This window comes from Myodes glareolus, chromosome 7, assembly GCF_982192425.1.
Source record: "Myodes glareolus chromosome 7, mMyoGla1.1, whole genome shotgun sequence".
Classification (NCBI taxonomy): domain Eukaryota; kingdom Metazoa; phylum Chordata; class Mammalia; order Rodentia; family Cricetidae; genus Myodes; species Myodes glareolus.
In genome coordinates this window covers 101,759,093-101,780,412 of record NC_142032.1, presented here as the reverse complement: position 1 = coordinate 101,780,412, position 21,320 = coordinate 101,759,093, and the positions used below count along the sequence as shown (strand labels likewise).

Here is a 21,320-nt window from a genome sequence, read left to right as displayed (position 1 = left end):
CCATGAGGAGGTATATTTTATAATCTCTTGATCTCATTTCCTCATGTGTACAATGACCAACTACAAAGTCAGCAATGAAATAGATACTTTTGACATTCTTTTAAAGTGTTAGTTAAGTGTTATCCGCATGCAGTAGATGATCATATATATCTTGTTTTATGATACGAGTTTAGAAAGCACCATTTATGTTATGGTCTATGTGAACAGCTCTCTGGAATTTTTGTAAAATTGCAGAATTGTGGCAGCAGTTGTTATTCTGATATATTGTTATGCCCAATTTACAAATCAATCAATCAAACCTTTTTAATCTCTCAATAAAAGATTATTTTTGCAAATTTTAAGAGAGGTTGAAATTTATATCTCTGTGTTGTGATATGACTTAGAAATGGAATACAAAAATGCACAACTCTGCCAAGAACTTCTTTCAGATGTGGCCTTTGTCATCATCAGAAAGGGATGCATTGTGGGGTTGGAATCATAAGGGGTTCAGATCAAGATTAATGATATTTATTTGGACACTAGTTCTTTAACCTGTGGAAACATAGCAATTTTACAGACTATTACCACTATGAAATATGAATGCAACATAGGACTTATTGAATAACTGTGGGATTAAATGAGATAATGAATATGAACATGGGGAAAATCAAAAGTGATTAATAAATGTTGATAATAATGGTTTTAAATAATAAAAATGGCAATCATATATGTTATGCTCATCCTGGAAGATAGGCTTCTAAGTACATCAATTCTCAGTTTTCATAACCAAGTTGCATGCCAGGTCTGAAAGCTGTTCCCTTGCCTAGATTATTGCTTGGTTGTCTTCTCAGGAAAGTTTGGGAATCTCTGAATTCTCTGAATCTCCTTGGTTGCATGACTGGTGGTCACTAGGGTCACTGTGACTCTGCTGAGGGATCTTGCTAGACAAAGTACTCCCCTTAAACTCCCATAGTCTCTGTGCTCCCTCTGTCATGGAGCACCAACCTCTATAATCCATCTAGATGCGTCTTCCTCTGTTATAGATCTCATGGAGTTAAACAGCAACTTTCTGCTTATTCTCTACAGTGAAATTTAAATATACCCCTATGATACTTTCCTGTCCCCTTGTCAATCTCCATACTTCCACACCTGGCAATAAGGAGCTCTGTGGTTATGTGACTTTGAAGGAGAGTGCATTTTATTTTACCTTAAAAATTTACTCTTGTTTCCTTATCCAACCTCACCTCTTACTTCTTCCTCTTAACTGTGTTCCTTGACTGTTTTGGCAGTATCCTATGAAGCCCCTCAAATGCTTTCTCTAACTATTAATGTTCAAGCTATTATAAAACTATAATATAGCAGCATTATATTTTAGGTATTGCTTTCCCCCCATTTTACAGACGAGGAAATCAAGGCTCTGACAGGTTTGTGACTGTTCTAAAGTCATGCAACTGTGGCTCAACTCTACCTCCCTCTTTCCAATGTTACAAACTTGCACTTCAGATCTGATTAATACACAGTAAAGGGTCCAAATGAGGAGTTACGGTAAGGTCAAGGAATGATCTCAAGTGTGTGCTGCCTGCTGGAGGAATCAGTGGATAGTTATTCCATGCCAACAATCTCTTGTTTGGAAGACAAGCAATATATTTCTTGGTAAGCCCCTTTATCTACTGAACCATCTCAGCAGCCATGCTAAGAGTTTCAAATATGCTTTGTATACAAACCTTTTGTCAGTATGTGCTTCACATCCTTCCCCACCCTGTGACTAACCTTCAGCTTGCTTTCTTTCATGTGTTGTGAAAGTTAGACTTTTTATTTGATGATGTTTGATTAGTCAAGTTTATACTTTTGTTGGTTGCATCTAAAAACTCATTTGCAAACTGAAAGTCACAGAAGACACTTTTCTGTAGAAGCTTTGCAGTTTTAGGTCTATGATCCATTTTGAGTTGTTTGAGTGTGCAGTGTAAAATGCAGAGCAAAGTTAACTTGTTCCCACAACAACATCTGCTCATCTTAGTAACACACTGGCTTACCTATGCATAACTACATATAGCTAGTAACATTGTATTACTATGTTTGATTATGCTGCCTATACAAAAATTGATTATTTGCACATGTTTGTCTAACTCTAGACTATTCTGCTTCATGACATATGTTTATACCAAAATCACCTTGTTTTGATTAGTGTAGCATTGTAAGAAATCTATAGAAAGTGAAATATTTTAAATACTTCAACTTTGCTTCTGCTTTTCAAAGTTGATATGTTTATATTTCCATGTAAATTTTATCAGCAATTTAAAAATTATAACAACAAAGTTACAAAATAGAACAAAATTCTTTTTAAAGTTTGTTTTGGGCTGCATGGAATCTATTGATCCAGAGAATTAGTTTGATTGAGTCTTCCAGCCTGTGATCAGGATATTTTCCTTTTTGTAAAATGAAAAAATAAAATTTATGCCCTGATACTGCTGAAGCATGCATGGGCAGCCTGTATATGGTGGTCCTGTTGAACTTGTCCATGTTGGGTTTTATGGTCTTAATTGATGAGGATGACTGACCAGGTCTCCTCCTCATCAAGAGGGCACCAGATCTCATTACAGAGGGTTGTAAGCCACCATGTAGTTTCTGGGAATTGAACTCAGGACCTTTGGAAGAGAAGGCTGAGCCATCTCAAGGATCATAGTCTCAATTCAGCACTTAAAGTATCTCTAAATATTTTTACAGTTTTGATGCTAATATAAGTGATATGTCTATTCAATTAAAATGAAAACTTACATATTGTTAGTACAAAGAACTAGGATTTCTCTTTATTAATCTTGAATCTTAAAAGTTATCATACTCAAATGTTATTTCTAGGATTTCTTGACAAATGTTCGTGTTGTCTATGAATGAAGACAGTTTTATTTTTTGCTTTTCAAAATGGAGTCATTTGTAGCAAAAGAACAGCATGAACTTGCTATACCATCTTAAAGGGATAAGACTCAGTCTTTCATTATTAAGTATGTTTTAATCGATTCTTTTAAAACTTTTTTATTGAATTTTTGGGAATTTTACATCATACTCCTCAATCCAACTATTTATCCCCTACGTTACTCTTGTAGCATCCTCCCCAACAAAAAACTTAAAAATCAATAATAAAAATGAAATATATAAAAGTAAATAAACACATAAAAGTTCACATAAGAATAATAATTAAAAAGACATAAACACTCCCCCCATCCAAAAACAAATAAAAAAGAAAAAGAAAGAAACACCAGCTCGAGCAGTGGCTCAGAGAGGTAGGAGCGCCTAACGCTGTGTGCCTTGTGCCAAGGGTCACGGGTTAGAATCCCGCCTGCGCTGTCTGTCGATAGTCATGATGCATCTATGATCAATATGCTGAATCGATGGTAAAAGTGATAAATCGCTATCGATTAATCGGAAAAAAAAAAAAGAAACACGTTGCTCCTCCATCTTTCCCGCCTCTCCGTCTCATCCCCACTCCTCGCAGCGGCACTGGGAGCTGCTGTGTGTCATGCAGTGACCCTTTTGTCCGCACAGCTTTATTTGCAAACTTTCATTGTGTAGCGTGTGACTGGTTAGGTTTCAGATCTCTGGCTCCTGGTACAACATCAATGCTGGACTCTCACTGAATCCCCTCTTGGATATCCTGCTATTGCCCAGAGTCATGGAGACCCTGAGGCTGTGGTTCTGCAGGGCTAGTCCCTTCAGAACTATAGTCCCTTCAGCAGGCTATAGATGGGGTACATGTTGGGGAGTGCCAACTGAAAGTCCTAGATGTGTACCTGGAAGGTAGCTGAGAATTGGTCAATCCAGGACGCTGGGACCACCCACGTCAGGTGAGGGGTGGTGTTGTCTGCACTTTTCTGTGAATTCCCACACCCGAAACAGGCGCGCGCGATCCCGAATCGAGCCCATGAGAATGGATGATTATCCTAAGGGTTGAAATAGACAGACACAAAGGACCATGCTCATTCACCAAAAGAGTAAATGGCAACTTTATTAAACACAAGTCGGGTATATATACTAGGGGGCAAAGGGAAAATAGCCCCTTCCATCCCGAACAGAGGAAGAGGATGTCAGGTGTCCGGCACCCAAGGCCAGACAGCAGCTGCAGTGGCAGACATATAAGGCCTATGGCGGGATCCTTGCTTGCAGGTGGAATTACCATAACAAAAGAGGGCCAAGTTCTTTCTAAAGCTAAACCCTCAGGCTGGTGCAAGAGCAGAGAAACCAGGAAGTCAGAGGTAAAACGGCCCTGCATAGTGCCACGAACAAAAGGGGAAGAAACCTGGGTACCTACAGGGTGGAGCCAGCTTTCCCAATGGGCCAGCTCTCCTATAAGAGGCAGGGCCAGTTCTCCCATGCTGGGATAATGAATTCTGGAATCCTGGGTCCACTGAGGGGTCAGCTTCCTGGTGAGGGCATTGGGTGGCTCTCTGAGGCCAGTGAGAGGCAGGAACTCATGGATATCAACACAGACCCTGGCTGTGGTAGGGTCATGGCCCCAAACGTGGCTCTTAGCAACAGCTTGGGCCTGGACAATTCCATGGACCCAGGTGGCAGCGGCAGGTCACCCATGGGTCCTGTAGAGACCCGTCTTTCAGGCCCCAACATGGCTACAAGTGGTGGCCCAGAACCGGGCATCCTTGTGGCCTTTGGAGGCAACACAGGCCATGGAAAACAGCAGAGACCCTGGCTATGGTAGGGTCAAGACCCAGACATGGCCTTCAGCAGCAGTCTGGGCCCAGATGTCACCATGGCCCTACAGGCCACTCAGATTGTCATCGCCCCAGCTGCAGGGTGGCCCTCAGACAGTAACATGGCTCCAGGTGGTAGCTCAGACCCCAGGCATCCCCATAGCCTTCAGTGGTAACAGCAGCCATGGATATCAACACACACCCTGGCTGTGGCAGGCCACGTTCATCAATACCCGAGTGACTTATTGAGACATTTGATCACAATTCTAGATATTTTTTTCTGTATTTTTATCACTTTTCTGTGTTTATAGAAATTTGTTTTGCTATGAAATGTGTGTTTTCTAATAGGAGTAAAGCTACTTTAGCATTCTTATGATTAACGTAGTCTTGAGACGTTGTTTTCTGTTATTGGCTTTCTCGTTTGTCAATTTTGTACATGTGTGTACAACACATTGTGGGATGCTCATCCCAATGACCTTCTCTTAGCCCCTTCCACTCCCACAGCTCCTTCTTCCCAACTACTTCTCCTCCTACTTTCATTGTTTTTCAAAATTTATTTTATTTGTGCAAAGCTGTTGTGACTAGCCGTAGCTGCTGTGAGATCTTTGTTGTTGAGCCAGAAGACAGCTGTTCATAGGACCCCTCATTCTCCAGCTTGTCCAGCCTTTCTGCCCCCTCTTCTATGATGTCGCCTCTTGGAACTAGTCTGATCATTTGTTTGGGTTATGCTTTGAAGTTTCGCAGTCAGAACTTGCTCATGTTTAGGGGTGGGCTTCTGCACTCTCCATAAAGAGGTGAACTGTGAAAGCCTCCAGTCTGATTGTCCGGAAGCCGCCAGTCTTTGTCCTGTGTGGTCACTGCAGAATGCTATTACTAACTTTTTAAATGGTTCTCCCCATAGTTTTAGTTAGCTTGCTCGTATAATTAGCATTCTTGAAGAAGACTCTCCACCCTCAAAGATTGTCTTTTAGGCATCTCCAATTCTTTGCCTTTGCATTCTGACTGAACCCTCAGTTCAACTCCACAACCAAGGGAAGCCTCTAGACTCTGCCTGGCTTCCCTTTCCCATGATGCAGCATGGAAAGGAGACACAAGCTGGAAGCTGCAGATATTTCCCGGTTGTTCATTTAGTCTCACGCGGTTCTGCCCTCCATCGCCTGAAGTCAGTGCTGCACAAACCATTGCTCTATGGCCTCTGCTCAGGCTCTCACTCTTCCACACGGTTCCTGCTTCATGCTACCACCTTAGACGGAAATAATTGCGCGTGTGTGAAAAGTCTTTGTGCATGCACACAATGGAGGCAGTCACAGTGTCTCTAGGGTGGTGACAGAGCATCAGTCAGTATTTACTTTTAATGTGAGTTATAATAATAATGCTTGGCATTGTCTATTTTTGCATAGCTTGGGTCAATGCCCCCTGCATTTTGACATAAGACTTCTAACTGTAATAACTGAATAGTGAAACAAAGTGAAAAGTCAATTAAAATTCAAATACAAATGTAGTTTTTAACTTATTTCAAAAGTTAGGTCACTTAGTTTCACATGGAAATTGTTCTCTATCTTTATAAATGTTCTCTTACTCTTTTATCCTTAACAGAAGCCAGATGACAGATCTTATCCGGCTGGTCAGGAGTATAGAGAGGGTTAAAGAAACCACATTACATTCTCTTTCCTTGCCCTGGATTTCAGTACACCATGGAGTAGCAGGCAGTGGTATTATCTCCGGGGACCCATGTTTTGTATTAGCTAGCCATAGCAGCCAGAGCGGAGAGAGAATGAGGACCTTAGGGCTTTAGAGGATGGGACCACTGGGTTCCAGGCTCAACAAGAACCTAACAGCACCCACAAAAGGAAAGTTGGGGGATAAAGATCATGTCAGGCTGGAGATAGGTTCTCAATTACAGAGTCTCTGAAAATTAACTCTGCCTTCCTCTGACTGTTTGACAGCTTCCTGAAGAGACTGTGAAAGAACCTCATATGACCACAGGTGCAAAAACGAGTTTTATCTGGCTCTTTCTTACTCTAGTTCACATTTGGGTTTGGTCTAACTATTTCAGCCTGCAGCAGTCCATTTTCAAAGGACTCTAGAGACCATCTACCCAGTGCCTTTCTGCCTATTTCCCCACAGCCGGGCTCAATCCTTTTAGGGTATGGAAACTTAGAAGGCAACCAGAACCACAGTAGGCTTGTGGGCATATCTGCTGATGGACCCCCTGGATACAGACTGCTTTCCCAACGAGGAGGGGAGGAAAGAGGGAGGTGGGAAGTCCAAGAGTAAAGAGCCCTAAGGAGACCCACAAGGAGGTGGAGACTGAAGGGGCCAGGCTTCTTTGCAGCCCATCAGATCTTCTTCAGAAAGAGTGCCGGGGAGAAGGGACACAGGATCCTCCAGGCCAGCTGGGGTGAGTATAAGAGAAGGCATGTATTGGGCTGGGGTCACTTGTCGCTGAGGACCTTCCATGATAGGTAGCCTGACTGTGAAGAACTAGATGTAATGGTCGGTGTTGGTGGTGTGGAGGAAGCTACTCACCTAAAGGACAGGCAATCAGTACAATGTGGGGAAAGGAGTGAGGATGTTCAGTGTCGCCAAGAAGGAGGTTTCAGTACCTGTTTTCCAGTGACTGGTTTACTGGGGACTACGGAGTGGTTGGCAGGGGATATGAGCAGGTATGAGTGGAGAGAGAGCAGACTGGGCTGGAGTTGAACTGGGGTAGATTGGGGTTGGACTGGCTTTCAGTGTGTGGACAGAGATGGCCATGGTGATAACTGTGACTAAAGCCCTGCCTGAGATGGGGTGTTCTGGGTTGATCAGGGCTCAGTTAACTCTCTGTTAAGGGTCCAATTGATCCTCTTGCCAAGGCTGCAGTTATGATCTTGACTCAGATCTTGACTCAGTCCTAGGATTGAGGTTCAGTCTTTAGCTCATTTAAAAAGTGGCTGAAGGTCCATGCTGTCAATTCTTTTGCCTTTAGATGCACCAAAGCCTTTGTAGCTTTCCAAATGAGGTCTATTTTCTCTCACTTTGGGTCTTTACCTTTTCCAGAATGTACTTCTCTCTCTCTCTCTCTCTCTCTCTCTCTCTCTCTCTCTCTCTCTCTCTCTCTCTCTCTCTCTCACACACACACACACACACACACACACACACACGTCTATTGTTTATGACAAAGCTCTCAGGTGTATTCAAAATAGTGCTACACGACCTGTCCCTTAGCCCCATCTGATTTTCTCTCTAAGCCTCCCTTGCTTTCAGTTTTGGTACTTTGAGCTCATGAACTCATAGGTTCATTCCTGTCTTAAGATCTTTTCCTCTTGTAGTCTCCCAAGGCTGAAATGCTCTCCCCCTAGGTCTCAGACCAGTTGGTCTGTTCCCACCGCAGGCTGCTGAGCTTGCTTGCCATCTCCTCTGACCCCTGTGTGGACTGGATCTCCATCTTACCACTCCAACTATCTTCATTGCTCTTATATTAACTTGCAATTTTCTCATCTGTCTTTACTTTCTGTCATTGCCAACTGAATGTATGGGCCGCAAGAAAGTTGCAATATTGTCTGTTAACCCACTGCTGATATCTAGTTTGATTCTGCCTGTTTAACTAAATGTTTCTGTCTCTTTACCTCACCGAATCCCCTGATTAACAGCACTGGTCCTGCAAGCCTTAACTTGGTAGCAGCATTGCAGGGAACCCTCTGAGCCCAAAGCACTTGGGGAGCTACTGTTCCCTCTGCTTCTGAAGGCTGCAGCTCAGCCTTGCCCCCGCACTCATCACAGCACACAGTGGTGGCTGCATGCTTGTCCCCGGCTCTCTGCACACCAGATGGTCTGAGCTGTGCCTTGCTTACTCTGCACGTCAGTATCTCTGGTGCTTAGTTCAGAGCTCAGCAGGCAGGAGCCAGCCAGGCAGTAACTGTTGGGTTAAAGTGAGAGCGCTGAACAAGACCCCCTCAGGCATTTACGGCTCTGCGCACTTGCAGGCAGCAGTCACGTGCCAGGCTAGCCTCTCAGGCTACCCATAACCACTTCCAACACTGCCAGTTTGTAGAGTTCTGACCTGGCCCTTTGCAGGAAGTGGAGAGGTAGGGACCTAAGCCCTACCAAGGTAATCCTTCTGGGGTGACTTTAGGGGACCAGACTGACATGAGTGAGTGGGAAGGATGAGAAACTTTACTTCTTGAAAAATTCCTTCTTTCAAGTATTATCTTGCGCATTAAAGTCAAGAATGACCAACATCCTTTAAAGTTCACCCGCTTCTCCGAATCTCAGCAGATTTTAGGGCACAATGGGTGTTGATGATTTGGATAAAGGTGGTTCTGGGGATACTTACTCCTTATATGAAGTGCTAAGGAAAGTTCAGCTTCCTCAAGCATCAGGCTCCTCCCGGCTGAAGCCCACCCACGAAGTCGCCCTCCCTCTCTGGACCTGGAATCAGAAGACAGAGGCTCCCAGCCCCACCTGGGCTCTACTCTAAGAACGTTCTCTTCCAAGTATTTTAACAAAGGCTTGGAGTAACATCAGAGGCTCTCTTCACTGCTCTGGGCATGAGACACTCCATTTTTACCTAGATAAAAACAAAGACCACAAATCACCAGCTTCATTCCCTCTTGTCCTGCCCCAAGAGATGCTTAGGTGTCCTGGTCCCTAAAGAGGTCTCTGAACTCAGGCCCTTTATTTTGCATCCCTTAGATGTAACATGGAAATTGTTCCTATAAAACATCCATTACTAAGGGGATTGTGAGAAGGACAGGATAGATTTGACATATTGGAAACATAGATTAGTCACTCAGAGCTTTTGCCCTTAACATTGTTACCTGTCAAATGGTATCACTACCTGTCTAACAAGTTGGTGAGGGTTCCCATTAGACTAGGAGTGAGTAGCTGGAGAGCAGAACCCTTCTCCACTCTCTACCTGACCATGGCACAGCCAGGAGATTTGGCCTGAAAGAAAAGAGTGGCCCAGAGCCTCATCTAGGAGAGTCCTCTTTACTATTCTCTTACTTTTTTGTCTAAGATTATACCTGGGCAAATGTCCCATTTGTCAGACACTCATCTTGCCTTACCTCCGGCCAGACTTTGTCAGCTTCTAGAAGGTGTAGCACACCAAAGGCATCCTAAGGTAAGAGGACAGGCAGTGTCCTCGGCTGTTCCTACTGTACTCATCGACTGTTAAGTCCCAGAAATGTCATTTAACCTCTCAAAGTTCTAGTTTTCTCATCTGTCAGGAGGAAAGGTTTCAGAGAATTCCATCTATCCTGCAGAGTTGTTCTCAGCTGAGAGATAAGATTTATGTCTGGTGTTTTGTAGGCATTCAGCAAGCTCTATTAATATCACAAAACAGCGAGTCAGGGCTGGGAGATTGCTTTGTTGTTCTCGGGTCAGAAGAGCGGGCACTTAGCCATTGTTTTCCTTTCTGCCAACTTTCCCATGGGTCTATAAGATTGACAGCTGAGCTGGTGAGGAATGCGGGGTGGGATGGTGAGAAGAATTTAGCTGGTATTGGAGGGAGCTCTTTAAAGGCTGAGACCCCAGAGTGAATTTAGACCGCACAGTGGGGTCTGCTGCTCTCTGAGTCCTGAGAAAAGGTAAGAAGCCCAAATAGTTCCCGGATAAACATCCCCATGATTCACTAAGCTAATTTGACATTTTAGGAAAAAATTAAGATCAAGGTTACTCTTTTGGTATTAGGAAAGAGAGAGAGAGAGAGAGAGAGAGAGAGAGAGAGAGAGAGAGAGAGAGAGAGAGAGAGAATCTTTGTTTATTTTTCTGTAGCTGTGGTCCATTTTCTAAATAGAATGATTTCGTTCTAACTTGCTTGGAATCTCCTGACCATCTTGAGTGAATTTGAGTGGGTGTAATTGTGGACCGGTGCTGTGTCCACAGGGCCTCCTGAAGTTGTCCCTTTTCTTATCCTTTGGAGAGCTGTAGGGATTGGCAGGACTGTGCAGTCTGAAGGGTCCCCTGGACTGCCAGGGCCCCTTTCCAGTCCTTCGTTTCTCATCTCCACAGATTCTGAGGTCCAGATTTTATTTTGAGCTGCCTCCCTTCCAGGCCGACTGACTCTTTCCTCTTTTGATTTCTGGTATCTTTCTACCACGGTACACTCTTAGCCCTGTGAGAAATTGATTATATTCATATATATTTGTATGGGTATATGCATAGAATGCATAGAATGAGCACATAAATATATTGAGTGAAGATTAAAGCAAACTGGAAAAAAAAGAAAATTTCATTTGATACATTTTCAATGTTATAAGCTCTTTAATAGTTTTATAATGCCTTTGATATAGCTGATCTCACATAAATTCACATTAGCACTAGGAAGTTATTATTAATAATTTAATAATTTACTACCCCAAGAGCTGAACTCGAGACTCCTGTTTCTTCCCCAAAGGAGCCTACTCACAGCATCAGCTTGCTCCAGAGGCCGTAACATTTCCCGTGTGGACACATGGCTTTTTCCCGATTTGCTTCCTAATGCAGTATATTTTAATCTTGGCAACCTGCCACCTTTCCCATGTCTGTTCATGCAAACTGCTGGGTGGCATGGATAGCTATTGGCCCTCTGGAGTTCTGCAGTCTCTTCTGGTTAGTGCCTCCAGGTGAGGAATCCTAGGTGATGCCTGTCCTCGGGCACAGACGGTGCTGCATCCTCTGTACTTCTCAGAGCCGAGACATCGCAGCAGCTTCGTGAACTTATGCTTCTTCCTCTCCCCCCAACCCCCTTATTCTATTTTTTAAAAATTTTCTCACATGACCTTTGAATCCCTGTGGGTTTTGTTTGTTCCTAAAGATTTCTGTTCTTCCCTTTAAGATTACTTGGAACTGACATTGTGTATGTTCTTTCCTGCCTCTCCAGTCTCTGAAGTTCAGGTATCTGACAGTCCTACTTACCCCTTGCCTGTGTGATCTTCATCAGATGTTCTCCAAGGGATGCTGCTATTACTAAAACTCATTTCCTTATGAATAAGTATAATCGGATGCCAATTAATAAATGTAGCAATGTCTTTGAAATTAAGGGATTTAGGATTGAGGAGAAATAAGTGATTCTTATAACCAGGAGAGTGAGTGCATAAAAAGAGACCCAAGCAAAGTTATTTGGGAATGGAGACAGGAAATGGTTGATTATCCAAAGAAAGGAGCTTAGGGAAAGTAACATCAGGGAGAAAAAAATAAGCAAGGGCTTGAAGAATACGTGTGATCAAACCCAGGGTTTCCTGCAAGTTAGGCAAGCACGCTGTCAGTTGAGCCACACCTCCAGCCCTTCCCTGAGTGTTTTACTACAGGCAATATCATCTGGTCAGGACTGGTGTCGTGCAGATGAGCAAGCTTAGAGCACAGCAGCCAGCATCACGGGACCTAGTGCGTGTGTGACACGTGATCAACATCAAGGAATAAAGGAGCGAAACTGTAATTACTGTACTCACTGTATGAGATTATCATCTAAACACTTAACATCCACCATCTCACTTCATCCTCACAGAGTTCTCATTGGACAGGAGCTGGTACTGATGTGATTACAGTGATGAGGAGACTGACGCATAGGAGTAGCAGATGGCTTTCCCTAGTTGACACTGCTCACAACTAGGGTTTATGCAGGACCAATTCTGAAGACCAGTGCCTTCACAGTGATACGGTATTGACTCTGAGATTTTAGTCTATGGACAAGAAGAATTTACGTGCTTGAGAGACAACCAGGTAGTCTCTTTTAGATTATATGTATGGGCTCCCAAAAGAACTCAGACATCAATATACTTGGGGACAAGAGTTTATAGAGAGAAAAGTAGATTTACTATAAAAGAGATTGAGGTAGTCTGGAAAGAAAGTATAGACAAAGAACACCAAAGAAAAATCTTTGTATAGGATTGCCATTTAAAGGTATTGCTAAGAGTCAAGTAGAGGAGGGTGAAGATGAAGGAGGGATTACAGGAACTGGTGAACACAGAGAGATGAGGAGCAGGATTAGGAAGCATGGAGCTGTGCCATTGCAAATACAATTCGGAAGAGTGAGAGGCACTAATGGTTTTGCCTCTTTGCCTGTAGTAGATTAACGACGGTTCTTTGCTTGAACTTCTTTTCTCCTAACAGATTGAATCAACTCTCTTAAAACCCCCTCCCATTTCTCACAAGTCAAACAGGTGTTGTGCCACTGATGCATTTGTATGATAATCACCTTAGAATGGACTGATGCAATCGGTCATAATTACAGTAAATTGTTTAGTGTTTCTCCATCCATAGTTTCATTTTCCAGGGTCTGATAATGACTTATATGGGTAATATGATCAATATTAAGCACAGGTAGTATGAGTATAAGATACTATAGAGGATGTAATTTTTTTTAGTTTGAGGATTAAATGATTAATAATATCAGAGGGTTGTCTTATTATTTCACTTGATATATAGGCAGGATTAACAAGTAGAATTAAGTTAATTTTCATCTTAGACTTGATTCATGGTTAGATAAAATTTACTGTAGTTTCAGAGTTTGGAAAGACAATGGAATTAGAGTTTTGTTGGAGAATAGGACACTAAGATCAAGGACTGTCTGGCTGGAGATTCTAGAGGACCTAACAATGACTGTTTCTGTCTTTCAGCTTCAATCTGCAGGGTGCTGGCTACACCTCAGTTCCTTCAGTATGGTGGCCATCAACAGCAGTGAACCCAGTGCCACGTATTTCATCTTAATAGGACTCCCAGGATTAGAAGAGGCTCAGTTCTGGTTGGCTTTCCCACTGTGCTCCCTCTACCTTATTGCTGTGCTAGGTAACTTGACAATCATCTACATTGTGAGGACAGAGCACAGCCTGCATGAGCCCATGTATATCTTTCTCTGCATGCTTTCTGGCCTAGACATCCTCATTTCCACCTCATCTATGCCAAAAATGATGGCCATTTTCTGGTTCAATTCCACTACCATCCAATTTGATGCTTGTCTGGTACAGATGTTTGCCATCCATTCCTTATCTGGCATGGAGTCCACGGTGCTGCTGGCCATGGCCTTTGATCGCTATGTGGCCATCTGCCACCCTCTACGCCATGCCACTGTGCTTACATTGCCTCGTGTTGCCAAGATTGGCATGGCTGCCGTGGTCAGGGGTGCTGCATTAATGGCACCCTTACCTGTCTTCATCAAAAGATTGCCTTTCTGCCGTTCCAATATCCTCTCTCATTCCTACTGCCTACACCAAGATGTCATGAAGTTGGCCTGCGCTGACATCCGTGTCAATGTCATCTATGGCCTCATTGTTATTATCTCTGCCATTGGCTTGGACTCGCTTCTCATCTCCTTCTCGTATTTGCTCATCCTAAAGACTGTGCTGGGCCTGACACGTGAAGCCCAGGCCAAAGCGTTCGGCACTTGTGTCTCTCATGTGTGCGCTGTTTTCATATTCTATGTGCCTTTCATTGGATTGTCAATGGTGCATCGTTTTAGCAAAAGGCGTGACTCCCTCCTTCCTGTCATTATGGCTAACATCTATCTGCTCATTCCTCCTGTGCTCAACCCCATCGTCTATGGAGTGAAGACAAAGGAGATCCGACAGCGCATTCTGCGTCTTTTTCTCACAACTACACACTCTTCAGATCACTAGGAATCCGTGATGAAACCCACTCCATTCAAAGTTCTCTAATCCATGCTTTAATACCAGCATCTTGGAAGACAGTATTAAGAAAACAAATCCTTAATCAAAGCACAACTCAGATCATTCAGAGATGAAACTGGCTGTGGAATTTCCCTGGGAATGGAATAAAACCTGCAGTCTCCATACTCCAACATCAGATTTCATTTTGGTTTTTCTCGATATGATTATTGAGACCAAGACTTATGATTTGAAGGTTGTTGCCTCCCATTTTATCACCACTTCCAAACCTCAGTTCATTTTACTGATGACGGTTCATAGAATTTGGAGATAGAGCAACACATCTAAAATGTGCACCACAGGCATGGCAGAAGGAAAATAAACACAAGACTATAATAAAATTATATAAGCTAGAGTAAACCTCTGATTTCCTCATCAGAATTCACAACGACTTTGGATTTCTAAGAAGTTATAACTGGATTTCTTCTTTAAAACAATTTCCAAAGAAATTATTGTTTTTCTTCTGTATCCCAGGCCAGAAGGAAATCTACATTTGCCTACAATATGAAATGATACACTTCGTTATGACAATTGTCACAGCCAAGAAGACATTCTTTTTTTTGCCTATTTAAGTTCATCAACTTTGTATTTGTACCCTGATTGCACCAATGGGGAGACTGATACTTTCTGGGAACCAGTGGGTTACACAGAATCGTGGAAGCTCAAAATAGAAGAAAATAATGAAGTTTTAATGTCCAATTCTATGTCATGTCAAAGAATTGTTAGACAGACTTGCGGAATGTGGAGTTGGGAATCTCCAGAGCCTCCACTGGCCTACATTTGGCCCTTTATTTTCACTTGCCTAGTGCTGCTCTGAGGAACTTCCTATCAATAGAGCCCGAGGCTCTATCATCCCAGTAGAGCAAATCATCCCAGTAGAGTTGCTCTGCTTCCTCGCCCAATACCACTGTGCCTGTATAAAGGAGTGTTCCCAGATGGGTTTATCTGAGAAACAGTGTGATTAGCTACAGATTTCCTGGGTGTCTTCTTGTGTGTGTGTGTGTGGTTTCAAGACAGGGTTTCTTTGTAGCTTTGGAGCCTGTCCTGGAACTAGCTCTTGTAGACCAGGGTGGCCTCATACTCACAGAGATCTGCCTGCCTCCCGAGTGCTGGGACTAAATGTGTTTGCCACCACCACCAGGCTTACCTGAGTGTCTTAAGGACGTTTTAAGGGAAGCAGTTGAGAATCCAAGCAACTTGTGGTATAAAGAGAGGAGGGATAGTCACCACAGAAGTTAAGAACAAGAGACATAATACTGAGTAGGGTCATAACCTCATGTGACTGACCCGGAAGTAAGACTAGGGGAAGGGTGGGTCTATAGAAAATGAGGAGCACATAATAAGCAAACACCGCAGACACCCAGGGGTTTAAGCTGTGTTGCAATGAAGGAAATAAGGACTACATTTCTGCCAATGGTACCTAGCACGGATATAGCCTTGAGGCACACCTAGGAATCCTACAGGCTAGTCAGAGGATTTCCAGGAGTGGGCTGCCTGTTGTAGAAATTGTAGCAGTGGAGGTGGAGTAGGCAGATCAAGGACTGGGATCATCACACACAGAAAAGCCATAGTCAGGTGAATATGAGAGGCAGACAGCAAAGTAGGAGCAGGGTCGAACTTCCTGGCCATGGCTAGCGGCACAGAGACTCACTTGCTCATAGAACTTTTGAACTATACTCCAGAATATAAGAACCGTGTGTGTGATAGAACTGACTAGGCAAAGGGGAGGGGAGGTCAAAGGAAATAGCATGAAATAAACTCAGTGCAAGGTCTGGTCACTTTGAATGGAGGGGTGGAAAATCGTCCATTGCCCAGAGGACGTCTGCGCATGGCCGTCGAGAGTAGGACAATGAAGAGGATCAGAAACACATGATTTCCTTACCTGAAAAGTGAATGTGATCACTAAAAGCAAAAATCACAGACATTCTGAAAATGTAAAAGAAATTAAAACATAATAAAAAACTTTAATCTATTACTCAAGAGAATTTAAAATCCATTGGTGATTATTTTCCAGGGTTTTAACATACTTGCTGGTATGCATTGCTTGGACATATGATAAGTGTGTATGTGTGTGTGTGTGTGTGTGTGTGTGTATGTATGTGTGTGTGCATGTGCACACATGTGCTTGTGTGTATGGCTGGAGGACATTTGTGTATGAGTGTGTGTGTGTTTTCACTTTGGTGATTTTTTTTTTTGAGACAGAATCTCACATACCCAGGGTGGCCTCAAAGTCACTGTGTAGCTAGGATGACCTTGAACCCATGATTCTCTTGCATTCAGCTCTCGAGCACTGGAACCCCAGGTGCAAGCTTCCATTCAATCTCATTGCATGTCTGCTTTCTGTTTGCACTTGGAGTCACTCATATTCAATGCTTGATGAATGGTTAGTTACACTGCCCAATTAAGTTTTATGAAGACAGAGTTTAGTGCCTTAGATTCAGAAAAGTTTCCAGTTTCCTCCAGTCTGGCACATGTACCCAGCGCACCTCCCGTCTGTAGCTCATACTGGTAGCTACTGGAAAGACATCATGAAATTAGCAGGCAAATGGATGACCTAGAAAAACTCATCCTGAGTGAGCTGAGATCCAGAAAGACAAAGTACTCACTTATGAGTGGGTATTAGTTGTAAAGGAGAAGTGTATCATGCTACAGTCCACAGGCCAGAGAGGCTACGTAAGAAGGAGGATGTAAGGTGAGTGCAAGGTTCTCCCTGAGAGGGGAATTAGAATAGAAAATGTTCCATGTATTTATCAGTCTTTAATCCTCATCATTGCATCTTTACAATGTAAACAATGAGCAGCTTTGTAACAGGAATAAGGCAGGTGGTCTCCTCCCAACTCAGCACAGCTAGAGATTTCCAGGGCTTAATATGGCTTTCCTTTATTTTACCCAGTTGTAGTGCATTTAAGTTTATTAACCTTGGCCCTTCCCACTTAACACTCTGAACATGGCCCCTCTGATGGGCTTGGACTTGACACTGTAGATGATGGGGTTGAGCACAGGAGGCACCACAAGGTACACATAGGCAACAAGGGCATGAACAATGTGGGGCAGGTGCTTACCAAAACGATGGATCATGGACACACCTACGACTGGAATGTAAAAGACCAGGACAGCAAAGATATGGGAAACACATGTGTTGAGGGTCCGAACACGCTCCCTGGGAGAAGCTAGACCCATCACTGTGTGAAGAATCAAGGAATAGGACATAACAATAAGCAAGGAATCTATACCCACTGTGGACAGAACCACAAAGAGTCCATATAGGATGTTGACAGTAATGTCAGCACAGGCCAGCTTCATGACATCAGCATGGAAGCAGAAAGAGTGAGACAATAGGATCTTGCCAGGGCAATAGTTCAGTCGCTTCAACAAGAAAGGCAATGGTAAGAGGGACAGAGTAGCTCGGGTCGTAATGGCCACACCAATCCTGATGATGACATTGTTAGTGAGGACAGATGCATAGCGCAGGGGGTTGGAGATAGCCACAAAGCGGTCAAATGACATGGCCAAGAGTACTGAAGACTCTACCACAGAGAAGAAATGTAGAAAGAACATCTGGAGCAGACAGGCATGAAAGTCAATGAAACGGTAGTCAAACCAGAGCACAGCCAGGGTGGAAGGCAGTGTGGACAAACTGAGGCCCACATCACTTAGGGCCAGCATGGACAGGAAGTAGTACATGGGCTGGTGTAGGCTGTGGGTCCTCTTCACAGCCAGGAGGATGAGGCAGTTTCCAGTGAGTGCCACAGTGTACATGGAGGAGAAGGGGATGGAGATCCAGCCATGGGCAGCCTCTAGTCCTGGGATGCCAGTCATGAGGAAGGACTGTGGCTGGAAGAAGGAGAAGTTGATGAAGGCCTGGGAAGGGAGCATGGTTCCAAGATGTGATGTCCTTAATCTTGACAAACACTGAACATGTCTAGGATGAGAGGAGATAGTGAGGTAGTATTGAGTCAAAAGTTTAGATCAGGTTTCATTAGTTCACTATTTACTTCTAGGTATAAAGGAATGATATTGATGGTGACATCAGTGCAGACTATGTGTGTTATATTCTAATTAGCATCATAGTATATCTTGCCTATAATTTTCTTATATCTTCAAGAAAACTATAGGTACTTTTGAAGATCTGGCTTCTTTTAAACACAGGGTTGGGCAGTTGGAGTTATGAATTCTACACAAGTTGTTGAAAAGCATCTTATCTCTAATGCTGACAACTGGTCCACCTGGTGGTCTAAATTCCAAATGCTAGGAAACAGCTTACTGGTCATATACCACTATCTGCTTAGTGTATAAATCGAGGACATGGTATATCTCCATGCCTAGATGGAAGTGAGAAGTCCTGTCTGGTAATTAGAAATCTAATCCAGGCATATGGAACAAAGGAAGTTTACTTTTATTGAGTTCAAGGAACTCTCAAAGAGTTTAATTGCATGAGAAATTACTGTCTTTTCCCCACAATTTTTCACATTTTAACTGAGTTTTCCCATTGCTCATCTGTTTATGTTGCCTTTGGCTTTCCTAGGAAACGTTTTTGACACATGCAAAAACTTTGACGATTCATATTTAACATTTTAGGCTGAATTTATTCATACACAGAATCAAGAAACTTTTTGAAAAGACCACATTTCCTCACCCATTGTACAGAAGAGAAACCCAAGGGTGGAGAGCTGTAAGTGGCCTACCTCAATGGGCAGCCCATGCATTGTTGTTTGAATTCTTGTACATCTGATTCCATAACCAAAACTGTCTCCTGTGGCCTGTCTGATGACAGAAGTGCTTGAACAGTTGTCTGTAGTAGAAAATACTAAACATTGCTTCTGTGATTTTTGTGTTCCTAACACATTGCAATTCTCAAGGCTTTCAATAGTTGTGACTCATTTGTTCCCCACTATTATGAAATGTAGACTTTAGGGGACTGCTCTTCCTACATTGTGGATGGTAATCGATGTTCAGGGATGTGTCTTGCCCATGGTACTCCTCCTTTAAACATCTTTCAGTGGCCCCTGTGCAGTCTGGTAGTGTAAGTGTTGGGTAGTCCTGTGATGAAGCACATTCCCCAACACTTGATTCCGTGCATGGCAGATTTGTCCTGTTCAGGAGTCTTTAGCCAAGCAAATTGTATTATTTATTTTGGAGATTTTGTGTTCTGCCTGTATTCTTCTTTTGATTTTCACATGGCTGGGATCCTCATTCCTTTAGATAGTAAACATCATTTTCTCAAAGAGCTCTTTGGATGACGCTTTGCCTCAATGATACTTTGACCTATAATCCTCTCCTTCATTTTTCTCACACGACGCATGCTTTTTTCCCCCTGCATGTCACTGAATTGATCTTTACATGTCCTGATTACTTCTTTCTTTGCTGATTTTCTGTCTCTTTTACAAGATTATAAATTTCATGGATGTGTCAATCATAAGGTTTTGCCTGTTAACAGATAACTCTTACCTAGTACGGTTCCTGGTAAAGTCACAGTCAACATTTATTTAAATGAATCAATAAACAAATGATAACCAAGTTTTATACAAAAGAGACAAAAACAGGTAAAAGACAAGCTGTGTTCCTCCAGGCATCAGGTAATAGAACAGATGGTAACTTTTGAAGTAAAAGGAATCGAAGCCCTATCTCAAGAAATCATGCCTCGAACCCATGGCATGGACATAATATATAAGATTTATTGTTGATTGCACAGAGAAGAAATCTCTAAGAAAAATTTGGCTAATTTTCTGAAAGGTGATGGCTATCATGTTAACTAGAATCTCAAATATTTTGTCTGTGTTCTATTTTAAGAAGCCCAGTGGGCTTACCAACACACACACACACACACACACACACACACACACACACACACACACACATACATATACGGCATTATAGTGTCCTTCCAGAGACTGTCCCCAGCTTTAGGTTTGTTGGACTTCTCATTTTCCTAGCTCATTTCACCTTCCATCTGTGCTCTCCTTTTCAACCCAGAGGAAATTGTTCATAATCTTATTTTTCTTACTTTTGTTTTAGGGAAACTGCTGGTCCTGCTCTTTTCTTTGGCTCCTGCCCCCACCCCTCTTTCCCTCTAACTTTCCTTACAGATTTCTCAAATTGTCTCAACCAACAGGTCTTCATATGTCACTACCTTTAAATTGGTCCTCTTCGGTAAACCAAGTTTCATTATCATCAGTGCTTTAGCTGGAGTACGGCATTGACCTTTGTGTACAAACCTCTGGGATTGGATTATGTCAGATAACTTCAGCTGCACATGTCTTTCACTTGTTGAAATAACAACAACTCACAGGTTTAAGTATGTGAGAGCAATTTTAACATTTTTTTTAAATGGAGAGAATTAGACAAAAGTTTGGGTTTCAGCCATTCTGCTGGGTATATATAGGGCACGTTAAGAGTTTGGTTAGCTTTGATTGAAAAATTAATTCACAGTGCTACCATTATTTGCAGAATCAAATGCCTATTGAGTTGAAAGAAATACTCACTTGCAGTGCTGTTTAGCATCAAATCCTCTCCTTTCCCCCTTTCCTGTCCTACTTCATAGATTGCATTAGATCCCAGACTCATTATCTCCCCCTTGTCTCCAGTCTTCAGCATAAACCAGATTGTTTGTAGTTTGAACTCTGGCATTCGGTGATTGCAAATCTACTGTTCTTGAAATTCAATCAATCAATAAATCAATCAAGCTTTTTACATTCTCATCTCTTTACAGCTCATTTTATTCCTCTTAATTTCCTTCCTTATGATTTTCTTGTTTCAATTTTTTTATCTGTACTAACTCCTAAGTATTTTTTCGATTACTTATTTATGCCTATAAAATTGTCACACACACACTTACACAGTAGTTTCTGATATCAGCCAGTTTGACTGGTTACCAAAACTGGAAGTCTTTCCACAGTGTGTGGTACACATGTTGGTTAATTCTCTGCGCTTACTTGGCTAAATTATAGTCCCAGTTTTTGATCAACCAGTGTTCCATATATTTCTATGCACATTTTTTATGTGAACAATTAGATTT

General features: G+C 42.6%; 2 protein-coding genes across 2 annotated transcripts; one reads left to right on the top strand and one right to left on the bottom strand.

The window, feature by feature from the left end:
- The first annotated feature begins 13,255 nt into the window (after positions 1-13,255).
- Or51e1 (olfactory receptor family 51 subfamily E member 1) lies at positions 13,256-16,213 on the top strand. The gene has a single exon (XM_048429552.3). The coding sequence runs from the start codon at positions 13,304-13,306 to the stop codon at positions 14,255-14,257; it is 954 nt and encodes a 317-aa protein (XP_048285509.1). The 5' UTR covers positions 13,256-13,303; the 3' UTR covers positions 14,258-16,213.
- Positions 16,214-17,218: 1,005 nt separating this feature from the next.
- On the bottom strand, positions 17,219-18,181 carry LOC125397301 (olfactory receptor 51I2-like). The gene has a single exon (XM_048429608.3). It carries the CDS (start codon positions 18,179-18,181, stop codon positions 17,219-17,221), a length of 963 nt encoding a protein of 320 aa, XP_048285565.1.
- Between the last annotated feature and the right edge of the window lie 3,139 nt (positions 18,182-21,320).

Coding starts and splice junctions, on each gene's coding strand:
- Or51e1 (XM_048429552.3), top strand. CDS start 13,304: ATGGTGGCCATCAACAGCAGTGAACCCAGTGCCACGTATTTCATCTTA.
- LOC125397301 (XM_048429608.3), bottom strand. CDS start 18,181: ATGCTCCCTTCCCAGGCCTTCATCAACTTCTCCTTCTTCCAGCCACAG.